Below are 26966 nucleotides of genomic sequence, written 5' to 3'. Positions count from 1 at the left end.
TACATTTTTTATCCTTAATAAAACATTGCATATAAAAATATTAGACATTTATTGATTATTCTGTTTGGTTCAAGCTAGGTGCTTGTTTGACGAGTTTTTACAGTTAACTAGAATATACGTGGGTCTGTTGTTCCATTGTTCTTTTCCTGTTTGCAATTCCATACCAGTTTTAACTTCATGTGCAAATCTTAAGGCTCATTGGGACTTATAATTGCTTTAAACAAGGGAGAATCATTTGAAAAAATTAGTTCATGCGTTTACCCATTTGTGCAATCCCATATTTGTGTTCCTGTTTTCTGCAATGGGTCTATAGTCTTACTTTCTATTGTGGATTACAGTCGGTGGAGGTTGTCCATATTTAAGTATAAGGTTTTTGGGAGACAATGAACCCTTTGCCAAGCCATTATTTGTGTTTGACAACGTCCATTTCTTCTATCTCTAAGGTAACGCTTCACCCCTCCATGTGTCCCTTGGTTTAACTTCAATGATTTTGTTTAAGGTTCCTTGGCTTTTGGCAAACTTGAAGGTCTTGGTGAGACGTGCAACTGCAGGATTTGGCAGTCTTTGTATAATATTATTGTGTTTTATATGGAAAAGGCAACAAACTCAAAGTGGTGTTTAGTTCTTCTATGAGGGGCCAAGTCTCATCCCTTTGATGCTTATCATTATGGCCTTATTGTTTCGAAATCCGTTGACACGGAGTATATGATGTGGATATGATGCACGACTGTGCCTTTGCTGTATGTTATTTTGTTCCTTGCTCTCTCTTCCCCTCTCTCTCTCACACAAACACACACAAGCATGTGGTCAAGCATTATTTCAAGAATTATTTTGATTTCATTATCTTTTAACTTCTCAATTTTGTTCCTAGTTGCAAATTTTATTTTTCCCTTGTTCTTCATTCAGTAACTAAAAACAAGAATTTAGTGACCACTGGGATGCTGATGATGCAAGATATAGCCTGAATTCAGGATGTTAATAGGAGCCAAATAATTGTGGAATTTGCCAGGGGTAAGTATTATGGGTTATATTGTTTAGAATCCTTCTCATATTTCAGCAATGTGTTGCTAGTATTTGTTGTTAAGAACTTGAATTTGTGTAGTGCCACCAGTTGCTTAATAATGTTTTCTCGGACTTACCGTTATCATGGATTGCTGAGTTAGACCATCTCTAGTCATACTATCTTTTTTTTTATTTTTTTTTTTATCAAATTTTAACTAAAACGATTAAAAAGATCAAAAAGGGAATTGTAAGCTTGTTAGGGATGAACGAAACCCAAATTTCACAATTTTTATTAGAAATACACTTCAGAATTTGGAATTAACAAAATGTTTTGGAAAAATCAAGTGGGTGTGAAGAGATGAGAAAGTTTGGTGAGTTCCAAAATATGCATATCACTTCATATTTGGAGTTTTCGTTTCCGATCGTCCATTTTCTCAACAACCAAACAAAAATTACAGATTAGAACAATCAATTTCAGATTAAAATAGATCAAGTACGGTGGATTGAACATAATCCTCACAAATAATCTAATTGAACAACCAAATTTCGAGAATCAAAGTTGAATTTGATAAAACAATTCACAATGAAGAATATGAAATCCTCTCCGTTATGAGTTTGACTTCTCTAATCAAATCTATCGAAATCCCAAATTAGGCACTCTTTGCATTGGTTATAGGGGCCAAAAAAAAAAATACAAAGACGGAGCACTAGGTTATTGGGGTTGTGAACACCCGTTGCCCCCAATGTTGCTCCACTAATGCTACTCGTGGGTCAGGGGACGATCCGTGGCTTGGATCATCAAGATTCACTGATCAGATGGCTGGTATCGGTGACGTGGACGCAGTTTCAAGCAGGACTTTTATGTTAGTTTGGGGACCGCAACTTTTGCGCCTTATTTTTATGTTATTTGCCGCTTTGCCAAAACTTGCTTCGGTTTTTTCCCGTTGTGCTCATTTTTTTCAGAAACGCCACACGTATTATTTGGACTCTACAGAAATACCACAAAGTTATCACGCCATTAAGTGAAAATCCCGTATACCCTAAAATAGAACTAAAAAAATGAGTAAATTACATTTTACCACTTTAATTTTAAGTCACATAACAAAAGCATACCTATCTTTTGAACATTTCAATATCATACATAACGTACGAATTCGTTGCAATGTCATACCTCTATTAATCAATTCGTTTATTTGACAACATTTTGCCGACTTGGATAAAACAAATTAAAAGAAGAAGAAAGTTTAATTAATAATTTGTTCCTAACCAAACCCCACCCGTTTACCCTTAATTTGTTCCTGCAAACCTAGCAACCAAACACCCCAATCCCATTCACCCTCTTCTACGAAACCCGACCCCAATCTTTTTCTTCTCCGGCAACTCAACCTCCAATCCCTTTGAAATTCATAAACTAGGCAATTTAGCTGCAATTCCATCGTCAACTCCAATTTCCCCTCTATTACCCCCCTTCACAACTCAGCCGTAGCAGAACCCCTATAGTCTCCACCCCACTGCCAGCACCCCACCCCCCCCCCCCCCCCCCCCGCCCCAGAATTCACCATCAGACCTAACTCTAAACACACCCAGGAAAACTCAGAAGAGTTAAAGGTGGGCTTCAAATCAATTTTGGTCTTCTGACTTGAGTCATTCATCGGATTGACCAGCGTCGTTCGTCGGATTTGTATCGTGCCGCCTTAGTGGATCCAAGTCGCTACTGAGAGAGAGAGAGAGAGAGAGAGAGAGAGAGAGTAAGTGAGTGAGCGAGCCAGTTGGTAGTTGGGGTTGAAGGCGGGGTGCTGATTATGTAGATCTCGAAGTTGAAGTTGGGGTAGCTGACTTCATGGCTTCCCATGCCGACGACGCGAGAAGGAGAATAAGAGAGAGAAAGAGGAAAAGGAGAATTTTTGGCCGGGGAAACACGTTAGAAGAGCAGCTGGAAAATTCGATGGCGGCGGAGGGTGGAAAGGGACGGGATTTGGTCGAGAAAAATGGGGATGGCTGAGGTTGAAGACGCTCTTCGGGAACATTGGTACCCCGAAACGCGTCCTGCGGAAAGGAGGGGGAGAGTTTTTTTTAAAAAAAAATATTTTAATTGTTAAATAAAAATTATTAATTAATAAATTTTTTATTTCAATTGACGAATGAGTGGGTCCTTCTCCTGTCACGTCATCATTTAACAATCAAACTAATAGAAAATTTAACAAAGGTTTGACACTACAACAAATTCATAAGTTGAGGTATAACATTACAATGTTCAAAACATGAGGTATGAGATTAGGTTTCGATCTATAGTTAAGATAGTTTTGTATAATTTGTCTCACAAAAATTCAAGTTGCGGACTAATTCCCCATACCTTGCATGGATAAGTTAGTCGAGCACCAAGCCAACACTCTCCTCAAATCAACAACGTCTCAATCTCGCACCCGAATGCTAAAAATCCGTTGGCTTCCCCGCCATCAATATCTCAGCCTCTCCTACACTCCAAGCATCAAGCTCAACTTCCACTCCTTGTCCAACATAAGGTATCCCAAAATCCAAACAGAGAATTTCACAATCCCGGAATTAAACAGAAACATTTCAAATTCTTGCTTGATTTTCCAGGGCCGGAGTACGATTGATCCAAATACTACTACCTTAGAAGTCCGGTCATGGACTCACCAACTCCGAGCGGAGCTGTATCAGACGGAGTAGGATGCCACCATCATTTTGCTCCAGGGCACTAGGTGGAGTCTAATCAACTCTGCTAGATGACCATGCTTGTTCCGCAAGACACGTGATTTGATCCGGATATGGACTCAATCAAATCCTATAAGTCTTGGAGTCCCTATAATCTAGGGATATGTGTGTGACGCAAGTAATCACACTCCTAAGATGATGCAATATCTACTTACTAGATATCCTCTCAGATTCTCCCGACTTAAAATGAGAATTCTATCCTACAAAGGTCTCTCTCCCATGATATAAATACACTCATCTAGGGTTCATCTAGTGTAATGCAATCTATACACTTGAATTCTCTTGTCCACGGCTTGAGTCTAAAATCATTCACTAACTTGACCGTCCAAGAACCTTTGGCTGGCACACCCTCCCTCGACCTAGGGTTTCCTTACGGTTGTTTATTGTTTTTCAGGTTGTTCCAAACTACACAAATTTGTGCTTAATCGCCACTCACGGAGGTGCACATATTTGGTTCCAATAGAACTGAGCCTTCCATTCAAGGATGAGATAATCAACAAGTGTTGTGCCTCCAAGAAAATTTGAAACTTCTTGCTCCATGCAGCATAGTCCATTCAATCAAAGAACGGAGGTGAGTTACAAAAGCCAACAACATGATCACGACCCATGGTGAGATTCCACCCAATACCAGTAACTCCCAAAGATCACTCTATATATATTTAGAGCAAAGCTCTGGTACCAATTGAAATTGGTACCAGGCAGAATATCCTACGATTATGAGCTGAAATATGCTAGATTGACTAGCCAAACTATCCAGTCAACTAAGTACAGATTCGTTAGATATAAAAACACAAATCCAAGGAATAAACTTAGTATACAAGAAGTTAACCTAGTCAACAGCAACACAATTCTTAAATCATAATCAAACAATATAACTTTGAGCACAAACACATATCAAATAATGGACCATATAATACGTGTAACATATGGTAATAAACTAGACATGTGAACAAGTTTAACCAAGAAAGAACACAAGAAAGTTTTGACTAGAAAAACTCCTAACCGAGTTAAAACACCTTGGAGTAGAGAAGTCTTCGGTCTTAATAAGAGGGCAGCCACATCCCTTGAGCTCACCTCTTTGTGTTACCAAGACCAACACGATCTATGTAAAATGATATGATGATGAAGATGGTTTGTAATATGGATTCAAAAATGGCAAGTCAGTTTCTCCAATCAAACAATTGAAGGAACAAAAACTGATGTGAACCCAACTAGGTCTATATGAAGGCTTGGAACTCATACCTAGACCATGAAACAATGCAAACCTGTTTCTCAATGATTGGGAGAGTTAATACAAATTTTCTTTGTGAAAAACAGTTTGGTAGCTAGGGTTTCCTAAATGAGGAAGAGGTCAAGCTTAAGGCTTAAATGTACTATCTCTTTCTCTCTCTCTCTTTCTGCAAACACTAAAACTAGACCAACCAAAAAGTAAATGAAACCTAGGAACCTTTTATCACAAAAAGGCTTGTTTGTTTTCAACCAACAAGGATGAAATGACACTTGCCAAAAGGAGAAGCAATATGAACTGATCAAGGGTGAAAAGTTTACTACCATATAAAAAGTGTCAGTCAGCCCATGTGGGTTGTCTCTTAAATTCCATGCCCAGTTCGTGAGATAAAAGCGAGTAATTGTGACGAGACAATAACACCTAGGCATAATGAAATATGAATTTAAATGTGAAATGCATATACATGAACGGATCTTTGAAGAGATGAGCCAATTGTTTGAACATTGATTTCCAATAGCAACATGCGTCAATGACAATATATCCTAAAAACTAACTAGAGCATGTGTGGTACATATATACAATATTGACAAGGAAAGCCATAACGCTTAAGTCTAGACTTCACAGAAACTCTTGGGTTTCGACTATTTCGAAGTGGTTCCGAGTGTGTAAGGCTCAAATCCGAAGCTTGGGATGATGGGGAGTCTAATCCCAACCTCAATCTTGTCTAACTTGACGAGTAGGCCATAATCTCGTTAGAAAGTTTTTACAACTCGTCAAAAAACTGGTTAGTTTTCCGATTAACTCGATGAGACTTGTGGCGATTTACTGGTGAAATATTGGCGAAGGGGTGAGATGTGGTGGTGGTGGTGGTCTTAGTTTTCTTTGTGCAATGTGTAGAAAAAGTGAGAGATGGAGCGGGAGAGACTCTGGAGAGACGGTGCAAGAGAGTGGGCTGGATAAGTGTGAGCGAGTGTATGTTTGGGTCAACCCCAAACAATAAGTTAATTAGATACTAGGCCTAATTAGGAAATAGTAAAAAAAACAAACGGGCCAACTTGCCTATTTGTTTTACGAGTCCAACTAGCAAACCAACAATACCATAGTTTGCTTGCAATACTGACAACCCACTGCTATCTTGAAAAACAAGTTGTGGATTCCCGAGGTGCAAAGTTACCATTTTTCCCCTTGCCTTGAAAAGTGCGCAAATCATTCACTACACGTCCTTTTTATGTCCCGTTCGTATTCACATGTTTGTGGTGATGAATACTACTCAACTAAGAATTAGAAAAAAGACAAATTATTAGAAGAGTTTAGAGATCCACATAGTATTCCCATTTAACTCGTCAAAGGCATTTTCATAATTTCTCAGCGTGAGGGGGATAGACTACAAAAAATTTTGGGACAGGATGCAACACAAAAATGCCTTTAAATGAAAAGTTCTTCAATGGAAGGATGTAACATATTAATTTTTTTCCGAAATGTAATTAACTTTTTACATCTTTAATTAGAAGGGTGTTGGGCCTTGTGAGTTATAAAGAAAAAAATAAATGAGATCTCAAATTTACATATTATCCATTTGAATAATCCATATTCACATTTTTTGGAAATGCAAAATGAGATGTTAGTGTAATTTTTACATTTCATATTTGCATCTCTCTACCAAATAAACCAATCGCTTGGCGGTAGTGGGTTTTGTAAGGTTTAAATCAGTATTAGGCTTTATTTCTCATAAATAAAAAAATAGTGAGCCTGTTTTTATCTTGCATTAAAAATGCTCTCATAATTAAATCAGCACGAGCACCTAAAAAAAAATTCAATCAGCCGGAGGAAACTCAAATAACTAGCAACCAAGCTCAAATTAATTTGGGCAATTGCAGCCATGCAATGGCAAATATAGTAGTATTATTTATAGGTGATAAAAAACTGAACCCGCTTCTCTCTCTCTCTCTCTCTCTCTCTCTCTCTCTCTCTCTCGGTGTACGAGCGGGTTTGTTTTGGCAAAAACTATGTTTTACGTAAACAAATTAAGGCATACTCCATGCATGCATGGCCTCAATGCAACAACATTTGCAACGGGGCCATCGCTCAAGGACGGACCCCTTGTTTCTTCACATTGCTAATTAGCGCAATGAAAAACAAACAAATCTCAACGATGAACAAATATTTTTACTTAAGATTTCAAATATTTGATGTTTCTGCGTAGCAAGCTAAGCTATAGCTAGTTTTGGTTATATCAATATGCCAGGTGCCGGAGGTTCATTCATCTGCCTCATCTCTTGCGTTTTATTCATCTCTATCGTGGCCGGAGGCGGCTGCCTGTTGATGTACATGATCCTACCTGAACCTCAAACCACTTGGCTTCCCATTACCGGAGTCGCGTTGGTTTGCCTTCCATGGTTGTTTTGGTTCCTCACATTCCTATATCGACTAATCTCTCGGGGCTCCGGATTTAGAGGTGGCATTGGCAATGCTGCGGCTGTGGCTGGTGGTGCAAAGGTTACTAACACAGCTGCATCGGCATCGAATTTACGTGCCAGTACCGATCTTGCTGCACCTTCTGCTCAATCGCCAGGGGGTGACACTGGTGCTATGGTAGCAAGAGAGGTAGAATTAGGAAGTTTTAAGGATGGAAAGCGAAGGATCTCGTCGTTAAGTCGCAATTCATCAAACATTAATGTATCTCGTCATTCTCAAGAGAGTGAAATGCCTTTGGCCTTATCAATGGCATCCTGATATATCTAACCTATGCAATACATGCGCAAATTAATAGCTTGTCCATTATTAACTACGTACTCCATGCATCTCTATACATGCTTGTCCCTTTCTGCATATCATATGGGACATGCCTGCGTCACCGAGTCGCCCAACTCGGTTGGAACAGAACAGACCCAATTGCGAATCCGCCATGTGAAATCGGCTTGAAATTTCTTTCGGTGATTCAAAACGGTGGGGATTTGAGTTTTGAGTTGTGACCCGAAAATGACAACTCGAAATTTCAATGTCTTCATCGTTATCGAGTACTTCTTGCTCGACCACGTATATTCTCATCGAGTTTCTGCAAATTAAATACTTTAAAAAAATTAGCATGACGAAATATTGGTCGGCCAATGCAAATGAAAATGTAATAAACTTTGGTCGACGAAACCCTTCGTCAGGTAAAAACTTTAATTTTTTTTTTTAAATTCGAAATTAAAACAATGTTTAATTTAAATAATAATTCTAATTCTATTAATCTAAAAAGCTAAAGGAAAAATTACAAATAGAGTATACTTTTAATACTTAATTTTATATTGAGACAATATTTTTTAAACATTTGAATGAGAGAAACAATAATAAATGTGAAAGATGACATCATTTATTTTTTTTTCTCTAGAGTTTAACTTACTAAAATACCCTTTATTTTTTATATCTTTTCACACTTCTCTCTCTAGCATTGGAGTTGTTCGTGCCACCTAGGCGCCTTGTTTCTTGGGGTTTAAAGAGATGATGTAGTATGTACAGGTTGGGCATCTACACCTTTTTGCCGCAAGAAGAAGCTTCCCATCATTAGTTAAGGTTAACTAGTACAAAAGCTAGAACAATTATATTTACACTTGGGAATGAGACTATAGTAAAACCTATTTCAAATTTATTTGTTTCATCACGTACCTCAAATATGCTCTCAAACTTTTGAAAAGGATACAAAAAATTGATCCAAGGAAACAAAAGACCAAATTACAAAACAAGCATCAATCTTATATCCTTATACATTTGGACGTCGTTTTGTGAAATCTTAAAAGATTGAACGCATGATGGAACCTGCACAAGAGAAATTAAATTAATACACAATGATTAATTTAATTTGAAGGAGAATGTTAATTAACTTTGACACATCCCGACCTAAATCAAGGCATGCTGGCCATCACGTGAAGGTGACGTAGCCATGTGCACAGTGTGGAAGTAATAGTATATAAAAACATGGGTAAATAAAAACCAAATTAGCTAATTTACACTAGAATAAATATAAGTGTGTGAAAGTATTTAAAGTAAAGATACACGCATTCAGAGCATAGACGTCCTAGGTGCAATCCAGCTACTAAGCATTAATTACACAAGACATGAAAGAAATTCCTACATTATTGCAAGGATGTTGGAACTGTCGTAGAATCCTCATGAGCCACCAATACAAACGTCTAGCTAGAACCTAGAGGGGCGCAAAACAAAAAGTGTGAGTGGGCAAAAACAAAGTTTTTGAAAACATCTTTCTCTGTAGAAACGTAATAACCCCTCACCATAAAACCCATATAATTTCCCAGAAAATATTATTACATTCGTATATAGAAATCATTCACGAAAGCAATGGAAACCAAACATATGCCATGTCACTATCTCAGCACTAAATATGTAAGCCAGGTGATATATATCAATGTAAAAGTGATATGCCAGCTGGAGTCACCTAATATGACCTGTACGGCTGAACCTATTGCTCATCAATATAGCCGGAGTCACCTAATGTGACCTGTACAACACTAAACCTACACACAAGTCAAAACCACTTAATGTGGTCTGTACGACAAGCTGGATGTAAATAAGTACGCTCAAGTGCTATAATTTGATAGGAGCATATTTGTGCGACTTAGTTAGCTTGTTCTTGTACATTTGTGTTGTTATTTCTTAGTTAATGTAGTATTTCAAGTCATTTTCGTGTGTTTGTAGGTCCAAAGGGTTAAAGTACCAAGAAAGTGCATTTTGGTGCACTTTGGAGCAGTTTTGGGCACTAAATGGATAGCACATGTATGGGCCAACATGGATGGACGAATTTGGAGTTCAAAAGGCTAGGAATCTGATAAGAAGATGAAGAAATTAAATTAAAGACAAAGAGGATAAGGAATCATCTCAAAAGAGGAAACATTATCCAAAACCTTATCCAACCTTATCCAACCTTGTCCAATCTTATCTTGTCCTATCCTAACCTTATCATACCTTAATCCTAGCTGCAAGTGGACCTAAAAACATGATTTTTAGAAGCCTTATCTGACCCTAAAAGGGTGCTGCACCCTTCCCTCTTTTATCTCTTCTAGAAAACCCAAAATCAGCCACAAAACACCTAGTTTCTAGAAGGCCCAATTTTGGACGAATTTCCTAAACCTTTTTTCTTTTGAATTATGATTTATTAGGCCTTATTCATTGTGGATTTGGGTTACACAAATCCTTTTATGAAACTAAGTGGGCCAAACCCCCTCCTAAGTGGACTTAATCACCTATTGCCGAACCCTAGGGCCCTAATCCACTAAATCTGCTAAGTGTAACCCTAATCTAATTAACCCTAGGACTATATAAACATAATTTCAGCCACAAATTCGCACCACCCCTTATGCTATTCAGAAAACTTGTTGCCGCAACCCCTATTCCCCATTCTTCATCCTTCATCCACTCCATACACCTTCATACACAACCTGCCGCACCATACCACCATAGGCAGCCATTATTCATCGTCCTAAACAAGAACACACCATTCACAACCCCCAAATCCACCACCCACAACTTGTGCCGCAACAAGGAAGAGGAAGGGAAGCCTAGCCGTGCATGCCATTCAACCTGGAATTGCTGAAACGTTTAGGTGTAATCTTTCTTGTGTTTTCAATGTTTAATTTTAAGAATCTTTGCTTTGTGAGTATGAGGAACTAATCCCCTTTTGGCTAGGGGGGATTTCGAAACCATGGCTATAGCTGCATTATGATTTGATTACTTCCAGTTGTGATTTCATGAATGGTGAATTCAATTTTCTTATCTATTTGAATTAAAACTTGTTTAGGTATATGAATTGAGAGTGCACACTTAATTTGCATGCATAAATCTGATGCTAAGGTATAAGGAAACTTCACCTAATCGTTGGGAACTTATATTCATAAGTAATAAAGATTGTTGGTCACAATCATGTTAAGTAAATTCTTGGCATAAGTATCAGGCGCTTTCATAGTTACGAATGCCTCGTCAACACTTATGATTTTCATAGAATCTAATGATCTTTGATTGTTTTTCTATTATGTGCTTTCATATAGAGAACTTTTGAGGAATAATTTGATTGCAATGCGCTAATTCCATTCAATTCAATGACCTAAGGGAAATCTGAGAGTTAATTTAAGCGTACCTAATTAACTTGGGGTGTTGAGGTTCATGATTCATTGAATAAGCAATTGGAGATTGTTTTCTATGCAAGTATGCCATGTGTGGAGAAAGACCTCCTAGCTAGCCCACTATCCACTTAATTCCATCAAATTCGTCCAAATCTGCCAGTTTAAAGTTTTGTTTTGTTTATTTTATTTTCGTCCAAAACCAAATCCCCATTTATTTTAGAGTGTCTAAATAGTTAGAATATGTTTTAGATTGTGTTTTCAAGTGTTTTGAGTCAAGTTAGAACCAAATTTCGTCCAATTTTGTGTTTAGAGTCAAATCTGCCCAGTTTGTGTTTTTTTAGGCAGTTTTGAGTGTTTTCAGCTCATTGTGAGTCTTGTGAACTTGTTTTGAGTCTTTTGAGTTGAGTTAAGTGTTTAAAAGCTTTGTTTTATTTATTTGAGTCTGTTTAAAGTGTTTAGCAATCCCTCATAATCCCCGGTTTAAGAACGATCCCTACTTACTTATATGCTACAATTGTCAAAAGAGGGTTAATGTGTGTGTTAAGTTAATTTTCACATCATAATTACGTGAAGGCTGTGCGACGAATCGCAGGTCACCTACAAGTCGAAACCACCTAATGTGGTCTGTACGACAGGCTGGCACCTGACTTAGATCCAAGCTGAGTGTGTGTTGCAAGAGGTGAACGATCACGTGAAGGCTAGGCTCTAGCCACGGGCAGAGCACTAACACCGGGGTGCAGGAAAATAAGCTCTACGTGCATCAACTCATAATCAACTACCATGCAACCATACCGTCAATATATACTCACCTGAACTTACATGGGCCTCCGCAGCATCATGCAATATTATGCAAAGCTATATTAATGCATATGCTAAAATGTAAAGCAAATATGACATGGCATTTTAAGCGAAATTCCATTTAAAACAATTTCTGGGAAACGTGTGTCTGTGTGTGTGTGTGTTTATATATATATAAAAACCAAAAGCCCACTCACTGGTATGTAACAAGATCGTAACCCCCAAGTCTCGCATGGCTACGCTGGTCCTCCAGGAACGTCTCACCTATATGTGAAACAACTAATTCAATGTTAATTTTAAGCACATAACCAAAACTGTGTAGTAACTTCTCATACGTTGCTCAATTGGGGTGTTTGAATATACCATCGTGGCCTACTCAACACCACGAGTATCCCCATATTGACATCCCACGCGCCGGCCACGCACAGGCTTGGTGGACAGAAACCCTAACAGCATTAAGGAATATTCTGTTAAATAGAAGCATATACCGTTATATTTACCTGATGTCGTTAGTATATTCCGTCAAAGTTGATGGAATATTCCTCTTCTTCTTCGGTGGTCTTTGCCGGAGCCGTTGTCGACCGCCGTCTGTTACGCCGGAAACCGAAAAATCTTAAAACTTTAATATCTACTTCGTTTTTCAACCAAACTTCACGAATTTTATATGGATTTGAATCTCTTGAAGTACAGAACATAACCATACCTATTTGAAGCCCTAAAACCGATGGAAAACGGTCGGAATAATTCTTGGAAAAACCGGCCAACTCTGCAATCCCACGATCGTGCTTATTCTGACGTCCAAACTTTTCCAAAACTAGTCTAAAATTCTTGGGAAGTCGAGTGAGTACCTTACTAAGCCTTAAAACCTTGAAATCACGTCGGGATCATGACAAAGTGAACTTCACCTCGCCAGAGGTTATGATTTCCCGAGTTCTTGTAATCCTTTCTCCGAACTAAGGGCACGACTAAGCTTGTGAAGTCGAGGAAAGTACGAAGGTGTTATCCTTAAGCTCGATCTGTGGTGTTTAGATGGTGTTTGAGAGTTGGAGAGCTCAGGTCGTACAAACGAGAGAGAGAGTTCAAGAAAGAAGGAAAGAGTGAGGGTTACACATGCGTGTGTGTGTTACAGGATTGGCCAACAAGGAAAATATTAAGGCTCTCCATTGGGCAGCTGTTTAAGGCAAAGGAGAAAAGAAGAGTCCAAGTGGCCCAAAATATAATTTCAACACCAAACTTGATTAGGCTAGGGAATATAGGAATAGTTGTAATTGGTTTAGGTTTTATTTTACTATTTGGACCTAATTATATTCTAATGTTTGTAACTTTTTCATTACGAACCTGATTCGACCCTAACTTGCATCATCACGCTCGTGATAACGCGTACAATTTAATTATGTTAGCGAGAAAAATAATTTAAAACTATATACATGCATCCACTTCACTAAGCCTCAAGGGCATTATCGTCACTTTACATACTCGAGGATAAAATATATACAATAAATTGGGAAGGGTCATTACAAACTTTGAACTTAATTTGATTGATAAAAAAAAAGTAAATTATTTGAAACTTACAAATACCGAGTAAGAATCAATCTAGCCCAACCTAACACAAACTAGGCTTCCCCATTTACTAATTCTTATATAACTATACGAACTGGTTCTATTGTAAAATATATAAAACTAGTTCAATTTCATGCTCCACGATGCTCTTGATTCTTCCTTAACCCTCACCTCCCTCGCATGAGTAAGAAAGTTGCATTTTTTTTAAATAGTATTAAAGTCAATTAAGTTGCATATTTTTTTTTTAAAGGTAAAAATAAGTATACAAAACTGATTTTACATGTATTGAAATTGATTCTGCAAAAATAGTCGAAGACGGTTTGAACTAATTCTGTAAAAATGGTTGAAGGTTGAACTGATTCTGCAAATGGTCGAGGACGGTTGAACTGATTCTGCAAATGGTTGAGGACGGGTTGAACTGACTCTGCAAAAATGGTTGAAGGCAGGTTGAACTGCTCCTGCAAAAACGGTCGAGGACTGATTAAACTGATTCTACAAAAATGGTCGAAGACGGGTTGAACTGATTCTACAAATAGTCGAGGACGGGTTGAACAGATTCTGCAAAAAGGTCGAGGACGGGTTAAACTAATTCTGCAAAAATGATCAAGGATGAGTTGAACTAATTATGCAAAAATGGTCAAATACAGGTTGAACTGATTCTGCAAATGGCCGAGGATGAGTTGAACTGATTTTGCAAAAATGGTCGAAGATGAGATGAACTAATTTACAAAAATGGTTAAGGATGGGTTGAACTGATTCTGCAAAAATGATCGAGGACGGGTTGAACTGATTCTGCAAAAATAGTCGAAGACAGGTTGTATTGATGTTGTGTTCCTTTCAAGTGCAAAAATAGTCGAAGACGGGTTGTATTGATGTTGTGTTCCTTTCAAGTGCAAAAATAAGGATAGTATAGTGGCACAAGTAAGGGTGTCGAACCACAGGGACTAATTAGACCTCTACAAGTTACTAGCTTTATGTGAACCCTAACTAAACAATGGAAATGCAAGCTGAATCTAGATTTTCCAATTAGAAACTAAAATAACTTAAAAATGTAAGAAAGATACAGATAAATGATAGGTTGATTCAAAAATAATGGGAATGGAACTAGGGATACCGATTTCACCATTACAAGCCAATTCCATGAAAATAAAGTCAAACTGCATTCAACTCTCCAATCTGCAACTAGGGTTCGTTTTACTCATTTATGATCATCCATTTGATGTGTTGGTGTGATCAAGTACTCCTATTCTCCAACCTAGTTATGATGTTCATCTTAGATTATCAACTAAGAATCCATTAAGAACAAGAAAACTTCAAAGAACCAAAGAAATCACATGGCAGGATGTATGCATAGCAGTTTCTTCATTCATTCACATGTCTACCAAGATTAATCATGATGTGTACTATAACCTTGATCAAATAATCTGTAAGTAACCTTAATGGTGATCAAACATTAGGATAAACAAACAAATTAAACTATAAAACTAGTGAATGAAATAAGAAAACAGATTGATGAATCAAATACTTTAACTTAATAACATAGAATAGTTTTGCAAGGCTACATCGAAATCCCTAGCTATGAACTTAATTACACAACATGATTACATAATATATAAATATCAAGAACAACATGAGTGAATTTAAATTCATAGAAGAAGTCCCCTTGAAGCAATTCTGACGTGGAAATCCTTCAAGAACAACATGGCTGTGTAGTTTCTTCAGTGGCAGCGGATGGTGAAGGGAAATGAAGTTTTGTTTCTGGAAGAAAGGCCAAAGAAAGAGAAGAGAGAGAGCTCTAGGCGACACCAAGGGGGGCTTGTGTAAAAGTGATCTGAAACCCTAGTATTTATGTGCTAAATGGGCTGCAAGATATTCCAAAGTGATCTTAGCAACTTAGCCTTTATTTTACACATTTTTGCCTTATTTGGCACCCCCAAATCAGGCTAGATATCACCATTCCTTTCCCATTCTATTCTTGGTCTTCTAACAAGCCAAATTCATCTTGGATTCTTTATTTGGGCTTCAAAACAGGCCACTGAACTTCTTTCCATGTTTGAATAAGGGTCAGCTCCAAAAATGGCATGTTTTGACTTCTTTTGCCGTCAAATTGATCCTAAAGTACATGTAACTGCACACTAACACAAAAAAAGGTAAAATACAACCAGTTTAACTCAAAAACATCACAAAGAGACTAGAAATGGATGGTATAAATGCATGAAAGATATGAGTTATCAACTGATTCTACAAATGGTCGAGGATGGGTCAAACGGAAGACAGGTTGAATTGATTCTGCAAAAATAATCAATGACTAATTGAATTGATTATAGTAATAAATGATACAAACTTATTCTTCATATAGTTTCAAAACTAATTATGCAGAAATAGTCGAAGATGAGTTGAGCTTATGACACATATTAATTTTGTTAGAGTGGTGAGAGCTGGGTTCTATTAAAAGCCTAAAATCTTAAGGGTATGGTTGACATTTTAAAATATTATTTTCATGTTTTTGGGTTGGGCTTTAATTGTTTTTATGCTTCTGTCTCTCCTTGAGATGTTTAAAAACTAGTGTAGTTCCTTGAAATATAGTACAAGTTTTTGTTTCTATATATAAAGGCATAAATCACAAATTTAAAAAATTTATTTAATTATATTAAAAAAAATCTTCGTAAATTTATATGTAACAAAAATTGAACTAATTAAATACAACCATTGGGGTGGCTGGGGAGGTGGCCGAAGGTCTCTTGGAGGCTCAGGAATGCGAATGTCAGAAGTTGCCACTGCTTGGGCTATTCCAGCAATGTACTGCCGCACAGCTTCACTCACACGCAACTTCTTCTCTTTGGCATGCAACTTCTTTTCTTTGGCACTCAACTTCTTCTCATTGGTGTGCTAGCTCCATCTCCATCGATGTCTGGAATTCCATTCAATCATCGCCGGGGATGATGAATATAGGCCAAGAACACAACTTCAGGTCATGGTTTCCCAGAAAATGGTGAGATGACGTGGCTCGGGACGGCGAGCGGGTGGGGTTTTCTAGGTTTAGGACGACACCAGAGATGGCATCTTTTTGGCTCACACGAGATGGAGCTTCTGGCTCTACGAATCAGGGTCGGCTAAGTGGTTCGATAGCATGGCTTCGAGCCGCTGCCCATTAGGTTTCTAATGAAACCCTAATTTTTTTTAAAAAAATTACATAATTTAATCCAATTCATAATCAATACACATGATCCAACAATTATGAATATAATGCCAATTTATGTAGAATCTAAAATTCGTAAACATAAGGTGGGTCATGCATTATGGTAAAAGTTCATGCTATCAGAGATGAAAAAATATCGAGATAAAAACCATTGTTTTAGAAGAACCTGATTGCGTGATGGTATTGATGAATTGGTTTGTAGCAAAAAATTCTACGTCAGATTCCTTAGCGCAGCAGAGGAGCATTTTGATAATGTGTTGTGGCCTATTTTACTGACAATGGAATAGGGGTGCGTCAAGGGGAGAAAGTGGAGAAAGTGTAGGGATTTCTTTGTGTGCATGAGATGTGTTATTCCCTTTACACCCTCTACACAGTGTCTTTATTAATAGTAGTAAATAGGAGAGGAATTACTTGTCCTCAAAGTAATTACAATCCTATAGGCAAAGAATAACTTGTAACCAAATCTATCTAGGATTTACACATTCACACTTTAATATAATATCAATAACAAAACCTAAATTTTTTTGTTTAAAAATTTTAGGTTTTAATCCAAGTGTTGGAGATGGTCTACGTGAGAAGGAATATGCAATCATTTGTAAAAAAAAATATAGTTGAATCCCATGATGTTTAGTACTACAGTCTAGTGGTATTCCTCCACTTGTAAGTAAGATGTCTTAGGTTTGTTAAAAAAAAAGTAAGATGTCTTAGCTTCGATTCTCGTTGAAAGCGAATTTGAATCATATTATTGCTTGCTTATTGTGAGGCTTAGCCCACTCCCCCACCCCCTTAGTGTAGGTAATATCGTTTGTTAAAAAAACATAACTAAATCCACATTAAAATTGTGCAAATAAAGGACTCGTTTGGAAGCACATTTAAAATGACAAAAAACGCTTTTAGGAAAAGTGTTTTAGGGTGCCAAAAACATTTGAAATGCTTTATGCAAGAAGCACTTTAAGTGATTTTCTAGAATTCAGTTGCACTTCGATCATCTATATATACAAAGCAAGAGCAACATCTATATATATATATATATATATATATATATATATATATATATATATAAAGTGAGAAGATCAGCTTGGTGAAGCTTTCAATATTCCCATAATGTCCTCATTCAATAAAAAAGACAACACAAAAGTAACTGCTTATAATAGGGGTAACATGGTGAAATGAAACACAACACACATGGGAGATGCTTACGTGAGATATACTTTTTCTACACTCTTAGCCAAGATGGTTTTTATTCGTTGGATGAATCAAACCCTCCCTCAAAGCTTCATCCTAAATTTCATCAATGAATGTGGCCCCTTAGATTAAAAAAATGGACGATGAAAACATCACTCCGATTTTTGATATAAGCACTATCCAACTATCCAAACAAACGGCAACTGTCATCTTCATGTACAACCCATGTTCTGAAAAGGAGATTGGGGTGTTCATTTTCAACCATTTTTTAGATTTGCTTCTCCATCGACACTAAGTATTCACCCATCGGCACCCTAAGCCCATGCCTCTACCACAAACTCCGTTTTTTCTTTCGGTTCGTTGTATCCTCCAACAGAGGTTCTCCTGGGTTATTTTCCGCGTGTTATTTTCGTATAACAATTTAGCTTTTGAGTGATTTTTTTTTTTTATTTATCATATTTGGTGCGTTTCCTGGGCTTATTTTCACTCACTTTCTAGGCTACAAAAGGACCCTCCTTATGTTTATGTTTTCTTTATGCAGACTACTCTTCAGAGATAAATAGATTCAATGCCTCATTATAATTCTACTAATCCCACACACGCCCAAAGATCATTGAACTGTCATTTCTGATTTCTTTCAGGTTTGATCTCTCTTTCATGCTTTCGTTTCCTGAGCAAGTACATAAAAAACTGTTAACGTTCAGATTTTTGTTTCTTTCATAGCTTTTTATATTTTTTATTTTATTACACAGGTTCACATACTGTTTCAAATTCTATGAGAATATGCTACACCGATATTGTCAGTTTCATCCCACCAGAGATTGGCGGCTTCAGCTTCATTGTCGTTAAGACTGGTGGCCCATTGGTGTTAGGTACAGTTTATTGATACTTAGGAGTTTTACAGGTAGCTTGGTTTTTGTATACCTCTGTGTCAAAAGAAATATGTGTATGTTGTTTGCTGCAAATGAATTGATTTCATTGCATTTCAGGCTTCATGACTTGAGGCAACTTGGTGAGTTTTATGTTGTTTGTTCGATTATAGTATATTCTTTTACAATGACTTTAAGTATTTACATAGATAGTTTTGCAATCTGATTTTTTTCTTTTTTTTGCAGTTTTTTCTAAAGATGCACGATTCAATTTGGATGTGGCCTTACAATTTTTTTCATTACAATATAGTATGTTTTAATTGTTCTCTTATTGAGTAAAGTTTTGGATGGTTTGGCAGTGTGTAATTGAAGTTCTGTTTGTCATTGTATCGATGTTGCAGTTTGCTTACTTGCCAAAGCTTTTAACGTGTTTCGGGAGTGATACACATGGAGAATACCAGTGGCTACACATTCCAGTTTTGAGCATTCGCTTGCTGTTTATTTGCCATACAAATATTCAAGTCATGTTCGCTGATTAGGATTGGATTAGTCTTAGGTTAAGTACAATTTGATTGAAGAGGCTAACATTAAGTATTTGTGGATTAATTTTTGGAATCGGAGCTCTCTCGCCAGTGATTCGATCAGGGTATTGATCATATCCCTTTTCCATTTTTACCATCACCAAATTAGATGCGTGTTTTCTCTTCATTTCAGTTATGGGTTCTATCCATTTTGCACTCCTATAATTTCCCAAATCATTTGCATAAAAACTAACATAAATTAAAAAAATAAGGAGAGACGATTATGGAGTGCATGCTGATGCTTATTTAATTGAATTTTTTGTTTTTATTTTCATATAAAAGTGTGCTTTTACCAATTGGTTTGCAGCCCTCTTATATTTGCAGAACAATACCTCATGTTTATTACAATCATCTTAATTAGTTAGACTTTCAATTTAATGTCATATAACTATTCTTACTCTTCAGCTTAATATTAGGACGTGCTATGACTTGGAGAAATACTACTATGTTTGACACTATTTGACCAATTAGTTAGACTTTCAAAAATCTTGGTTTTAAAGAACATGTTTATCATTTCAATTAAATTATATGGACATTTGTGACATAGCCATTTCTTATTTAACAGAAAACATAGTCATTTCTTATTTAACAAAAAAAGGTGTAATGAATTAAGCTAAACTGTTTTATGATGTAATATTTATAGCGTTGTCAGGAATAACCTCAATTATTTCAGTTGGCTTAGCTTGGTCTTCTCTTGGCTGATTCTTTATCAACTCCTCTTGCTTAACCTCAATTATTTCAGTTGGCATTGGTTGCAGACCAATTTGTTGAGGCTCGAAGAAAAAGGAAGGGGGGAAAGTGTATTCTTGCCGTAGATTTTCTGTTGGGAGTGAGCATTGAAGAAAAGGGAAGGTGATAACAGCGGAAGAGGTGGCTTTTTGCTTTTGGCCTTTTGTTTTCTTCATTTTGCTTAATGTTGAGACTTGAGAAAAGAATTTCTAATGTTGAACCCCAATTCGAGAAGATAATGTGAAGAAAACAAATATTCGTAATTGTTATTATGTCCAAGATCAAACCAATTATGAACAATTGTTGTCCTCTAACAAATAAAATTTTGACCCATGTTTAGTTATTCATAATCTTCTTCATAATCTCAAATATCCATGTAGTCCAAAATCATCTCTAAACACCAGCGGGGTTCGAGAAGGATTTTGAATATCATAACAGTTATTAATTATGATTTTGTTAAGGAACCTTGCGTACATGCATTGTTTTTTTATTTTTTTTATTTTTATTTTTTAATCCATTTGAACCAAATCATCCCATCCCCATCCGCACCCCAACGACCAACAAAGCGCCCCAAAAAAACTTAAGATGTGTTGATCACAAATTCTTGAAGATCATATCCTTAAACTAATGAACCAAAATTACTAATAAACATAATAACTAAGAAACCAAAATTACTAAAATTTTAAGGATATCATAACATTTTAGAGCTTATATGTGCATTGTTGAGTTATTAGAGCAAACTAATAAATATAATGAACCTACATTGAATACAAATTCTTCTTTGTCATGTGGTAGTTTTTTAGCCTCTTATTATGGGTTACACATTTCTAAAAACTTTTTATATTATGTCCAGCCCACATCCGTCATTTATGATAGGGTTTAGGGGTATTAAAAAAGTTTAAAATTCTACTCATCCAGTTGACATAAAAATTAAAACTCTATAAACAATGCTAATTTATAAAAGAAAAAAAACATGAAAGCTAAATCATATCCAAGTCCTAACACCAACCGAGAAGTGTATATAGGCCCGTCATTTCCTTGCACTGATACTTATTACACTTTAAAAGTATTTTGTGATCATTTTATTTTGTTCTTTTGTATTATAGTGAAGTGTAGATAAATGTTTTTTCTTCTTCTGTTCATAGGCATCTATGTAGACTTTTTCGTATTTATGGAATGTCACAGAATTTGTATTCAATTTAGGTTCATTTATTTTTTAATTTTTTAGATAAATTTTTCCATGGAGCGTGGTCAAAGTCATGCAAGACAATGGCATCAATCATTGAGTCCTGAAGAACATCAAAGATATCTAGCTCGACGATGTCTAATAGCACGAGAAAAAAGACAACAAATTCCAACTCTATATGATGATCATACTATGACATCCCCCAGTAACATACAACAAGAAATTCATGGTATTTATTTCATATTCCTTTTTCTTTAACTCATACTAATGCAAAAAAAAATAAAAAAAAATTAATTTCTAATTTTTCTTTTAACTATGCAACAAGTAGGTCCCAGTAATATACAAGAACGGGTTCAGTTGGCTAACTATGATGTTGAGGTCGACCCCAGTAATATAGAACAACAAATTCCTGGTATTTATTTCAATTTCTTTATTTGTATTTGTTTCACACTTAAAAAATTAGGTTATTTTTTAAGAACAAAATTTTGTGAATTGAAATCTCATTTTATTCTTTTCTTCGATACTCTCATATTGATCTCAATGTTGTAGTTATTTTTAGTGGTAGTCTTGTGAAATATTAGACTCACAACTAAATATATTAAATATTAAACACAAATTTTTTAACTAATCGTATTATAATGTGGTCTATTTATTAGAACAAATTGAGCATGAAAGCACGAATTCAAGGGTTTTGTCAGATATCACAAATTGTGATGACCAAACTTCTACTAGAATGCGTACTCATATGGGACAGTTGGCACATTCAAATAGGTCACACATATCTTATGGGATGCTCTCAATTCCTCCCCACAATGGTGAGCTTAGTATATAATTCTATCTTTATATACATATATGATTAGTTACAAAGAAAATTCTTATACTGAGTGTTGGATATTCATGTAAAAATATCAGAAGAAGAACATGCAAATAGAACCAATTGTCATGTGCGCCAAAGCAGAGGAAGAAGAAACCACAATTGTGCTAGAAATTATAATGAGAATCGGGGTATCCTAGGTTGCCAATTTTCTGCTCCAACCACATGTCCGTACTACTATGCACGATTGTTTACTCGAGAAACTTTGAATATGTGTTGCTTGAAAGGAAGAATTGATTTACCCCCAATACAGTCCCCACCAGAAATGGTTGCTCTTTTCTCTGACCAAACAAATGAGGGTAGACACTTCGGGCAAAATATTCGAGCTTACAATCATGCATTTGCATTCACTTCAATGGGAGTACACGTGGATGAAAGAATTAATATTGGTGGTCGTGGGATTTACACATTTCATGCTCAAGGTGCATTATATCATAAGATTGGTGGACTTTTACCAAATGAAGGGAACAGACCGCGATTTTTACAAGCTTATATATATGACACTGAGCATGAAGTTGAAAACCGAATGTGTGAAATTGAAGTTTTAGATAGACGTGTGGTTGAAAAGATACAACAAATGTTGAACAACCATAATCCTTTTGTTCATACATTGCGAAGCCTCGGACAACGCCAAGATTTGCCGAATTGCAAGTTGATCCTAAAAGAGCAACCAATAGATCAGCGTCAGTATAGTCTACCATCAGCATCACAAGTTGGGGCAATTATAATAGATGGAGATAATGCCACAATTGCAAATGGAAGGGATATCGTGGTGGAGACAATTAGTGGAAGATTTTCTCACGTCCGAGACTATGTTGGATTTTATGATCCTTTACAATATCCACTGTTGCTGCCTTACGGTATATATGGATGGGATGTTAACAGTTGTGATGATGGTGGAAGAGCAATAACATGTTGCGACTATTATGTTTATATGTTACAGGTTTGTACTGATAACATAATTTACTTCCCGGTATATATAGATGAATGATGATTCCTATATTAAAAGCAATATATGAAATTTGCTTTTGCAGATACGCCATAATGGATCATCACTTTTGCTTTGAGGTGGACGTCTCTTGCAACAATATGCTGTAGATAACTACATTAAAATTGAACCACAAAAACTTAGATGGTTGCGTTCTAATCAAGCCACAGTTAAAGCGGATCTCTACAAAGGACTTGAAGACTCTCTAAATGCAGGTAAACACAATGCAGGTATAAATATCGTTTCAGTCATCGTTATTTAGAAATATAACTTTGTTTAAAGTGTGTACAATATATACAGCTAATTGAAAATAAAAAATTATTAGGTAGCATCGGGCGTAGAATTATTTTACCATCATCATTTGTTGGAAGCCCACGTGACATGTACCAACGATATCAAGATGCAATGACTTTGGTTCAAAGATTCGGAAAGCCAGATCTTTTTATTACCATGACATGTAACCCAAGTTGGGAAGAAATCAAAAGCGAATTACTCACTGGACAAACTCAACAAGATCGCCTTGACTTACTCACTAGAGTATTTCGTGCAAAACTTGAGCAACTAAAAGAAGACATCATTGAAAAGGGGGTATTGGGCAGTGTTGTTGCTTACGCATACGTTATTGAGTTTCAGAAACGTGGTCTTCCACATGTGCATATGGTGGTTATGTTAGATGAAAATGATAAGATCAATAACCCAGATGAGTATGACCGAATTGTTAGAGCTGAAATACCAAATGAAGATGTAGAGCCTCAACTTTATAATGTGGTGTTAAAGCATATGATTCATGGCCCGTGTGGGATTCATAATCCTCAATCTCTATGTATGAAAAAAGGGAGTTGTAAGAGAAAGTTTCCCAAACCATTTGCACCAGTCACCGTTCAAGGGAATGATTCGTCTCCAATTTATCAAAGGCGAGGAAATTGATTGCCCGTCTCACTTAATCGACAAGGAAACATAATGGTTCATAATAGTTAGGTCCTTCCATATAATCCATGGTTGTTGTTAAGGTATGATTGTCACATCAATGTTGAAATTTGCGCAAGCATAAAAAGTGTCAAGTACTTATATAAGTATGTTTACAAAGGCCCAGACAGAGTGACAGTTGAAGTGCAATCAGACCCTCAATACGATGAAATAAAGCAGTTTCAGGATGCAAGATGGGTTTGCGCACCAGAGGCATTATGGAAGATATTCAAGTTCATTATTAATCGAATTTACCCATCTGTTGAGTGAATGCAAATACATCTTCCTAATATGCACCAAGTTCAGTTTCGTGCCGATGAAAGCATAACAAATATTCTACATGATGAGAGTACAAGAAAGACAATGTTGACTGAATTTTTTACACTTAATCATGTGGATGCAGAAGCGCGACATTATTTATACATGGAGATACCATCACATTACAGATGGATTCAAGCTCAAAGAAAGTGGTCTAAAAGAATGAATTGTAACAAGGTTATTGGGCGAATATATGCAGTTTCACCTGCTGAAGGCGAAAAATTTTACCTTCGGATTCTTCTTAATCATGTTAGAGGACCAACATCCTTCACAAACTTGAGAACAGTTAATGGGGTTTTGCATCCAACATTTAAGCAGGCAGCAGAACAACGAGGTTTGTTAGAAAGAGATGACAGTATTCGACAATGTTTGTTAGAGGCCTCCACAATTCAGATGTCGTCGGCTTTAAGAAGATTATTCGTCACCATATTGGTATATTGTGCACCAATTGGTGTTCGAGGGTTATGGGATGAGTTATGTCCATTCATGATGGAAGATTATGTTTCCATGACTAACATAACTCCCACACTTGCTACCAACATACTCTTGCGTGAGTTGAACATACTTTTGGTTCAATTTAATAAGAGTATAAACGAGTTTGATTTGCCCCAAATGACAAGAGGAAATGAATCAAGTTCAGGAATGATAGGATGTATTGAAGATGAAATATCCATAGGTATTCCACAACAAGATATTGATGCAATTGAACGCTTAAATGATGACCAAAAAAGTGCGTTTAACATAATAATGGGTGCAGTTCAACGATCGGATAATGCAACTTTTTTTGTGGATGGTCCCGGTGGAACTGGAAAAACTTACTTATATCGCGCATTGTTAGCAAGCTTGAGAAGGTTGGGGCACATAGTATTAGCAACAGCATCATCTGGAATAGCAGCTACGATATTGCCTGGTGGGAGGACAGCACATTCTAAATTCAAGATACCACTTAGTCTCGATGCATCATCGATGTGTTCGATCGGTAAACAATCTGATTTAGCAAAGCTAATACAAAAGGCAAAGGCAATTATTTAGGATGAAGCAACAATGACACATCGTCATGCATTTGAAGCACTCGATCGAACGTTTAGAGACTTAACAGATATTAACTTACCATTTGGGGGGAAGATAATGATATTTGGGGGAGATTTTTGACAAGTTCTTCCTGTTATCCGAAAAGGAACCAAGTCCGAACTAATCCAAGCAAGTGTTGTTAAGGCATCATTTTGGTCACAAGTAAAGATTTTAAAACTCAAACAAAACATGAGATCCATAAATGATTGTGAATTTTCAGAATTTTTACTTCGTGTTGGTGATGGGAATGAAGATGTTATTATGGATGATATGGTAAAACTACCTGAATGCATGGTGATACCATGGGAGAGTGAGCATTCCATTAATCAATTAATTGCCAAAATCTTCCCTGACTTAGAGGATCATATAAATGATGCAACCTACATGGTGGAAAGGGCAGTGGTAACTCCTACAAATGAAGACGTTGATATGTTGAATGAAAAGATAATCAGTATGTTTCCGGGTTTAGAAGAGACAATGTATTCATTTGATTCAGTTAAGGATGACGCAAGGAATTTGTATCAGCCAGCGTTCTTGAATTCAATCTCACTTGGTGGTTTGCCTCCGCACAAGTTAACTCTGAAAAGAGGTACTCCAATCATGCTTTTAAGAAATATTGATCCGAAATTGGGATTGTGTAATGGTACAAGATTATTGTGTCGTGGTTCTTACCGAAATCTTATTGATGCTGAAATTCTAACTGGACAATTTGCCGGATCCAGAGTTTTCTTACCAAGAATCCCTCTCAAAAGTACTGATACTGCTGGGCTTCAATTTAAACTTAGAAGAAAGCAATTTCCAGTGAAACTAAGTTTCTCTATCACTATAAACAAATCTCAAGGTCTGACAAAACCACATGTAGGCGTTTACCTTCCAGATCATGTCTTCAACCATGGACAATTATATGTGGCTTTATCGAGGGGGGTCTCAAAGTCAACCACAACCGTGTTAGTAAAAAGTGGCTCCATAGTAGGCCAACAAGGTGTATTTACACGGAATGTAGTATACAAAGAAGTCTTGCTTCATTCCAGCTAATTATGGTGATTCCTAATAGGTAACAGCTTTATTAACGATAACCTTTCAGTATGCATTTCTCACTTATCAATTAACTCTTTTTATTTGATTTTTAATTTTCTCACTATCGTTTGTAGATTGGCAATGAAAATTTGAAGCATCAATCATGAACAAATGGGTGGAAATTGCAGCATTGATGTCAATATGTAAACTTTCTTTTCAAAAGAAACAGTGACATATAGACTCTATGAGTATTGTGAATAATGTACATATTGTTATGTAGGATTTATATTTTGAAATTTAAATTGTTTTGTATTTTGCTACGAGTACTTACTGTTGTCATCTACTTTTTTTTATTTTTTATTTACATATACTTGCTATTGTTCATAGGCTTTAGGTAGGAACTTGCATCTAAAATCGTATGTTGTTTGATAAGTGCATGAATAACATTTAAATCATTACTTTACACAAAGTAAAAACGAAAACCATGATAACTTTTTAGGACGTGCATGATAAAAAAAAAAAGTTCCTCTTTGCACAATACAT

General features: G+C 36.4%; 4 protein-coding genes across 4 annotated transcripts; all 4 read left to right on the top strand.

Annotated features, from left to right (window-relative positions):
- The first annotated feature begins 7009 nt into the window (after window positions 1-7009).
- On the top strand, window positions 7010-7742 carry LOC137719519 (Putative membrane lipoprotein). Its single transcript, XM_068458564.2, has one exon. The coding sequence runs from the start codon at window positions 7205-7207 to the stop codon at window positions 7697-7699; it is 495 nt and encodes a 164-aa protein (XP_068314665.2). The 5' UTR covers window positions 7010-7204; the 3' UTR covers window positions 7700-7742.
- A 13501-nt stretch (window positions 7743-21243) lies between these two features.
- On the top strand, window positions 21244-23054 carry LOC148699369 (uncharacterized). Its single transcript, XM_088685011.1, has 4 exons — window positions 21244-21418; window positions 21518-21601; window positions 21846-22004; window positions 22102-23054. Exons 1-4 carry the CDS (start codon window positions 21244-21246, stop codon window positions 23052-23054), a joined length of 1371 nt encoding a protein of 456 aa, XP_088541137.1.
- Window positions 23055-24497: 1443 nt separating this feature from the next.
- Window positions 24498-25367, top strand: LOC148699368 (uncharacterized). Its single transcript, XM_088698172.1, has one exon. The coding sequence runs from the start codon at window positions 24498-24500 to the stop codon at window positions 25365-25367; it is 870 nt and encodes a 289-aa protein (XP_088554298.1).
- A 228-nt stretch (window positions 25368-25595) lies between these two features.
- On the top strand, window positions 25596-26758 carry LOC148699367 (uncharacterized). Its single transcript, XM_088698137.1, has 2 exons — window positions 25596-26460; window positions 26558-26758. Exon 1 carries the CDS (start codon window positions 25596-25598, stop codon window positions 26439-26441), a length of 846 nt encoding a protein of 281 aa, XP_088554263.1. The 3' UTR covers window positions 26442-26460; window positions 26558-26758.
- The last annotated feature ends 208 nt before the right edge of the window (window positions 26759-26966 follow it).

This window comes from Pyrus communis, chromosome 1, assembly GCF_041283825.1.
Source record: "Pyrus communis isolate YQ-2024b chromosome 1, ASM4128382v1, whole genome shotgun sequence".
NCBI lineage: Eukaryota > Viridiplantae > Streptophyta > Magnoliopsida > Rosales > Rosaceae > Pyrus > Pyrus communis.
The sequence above is the reverse complement of the archived record's forward strand: the minus strand, read 5'-3'. Positions and strand labels throughout refer to the sequence as shown.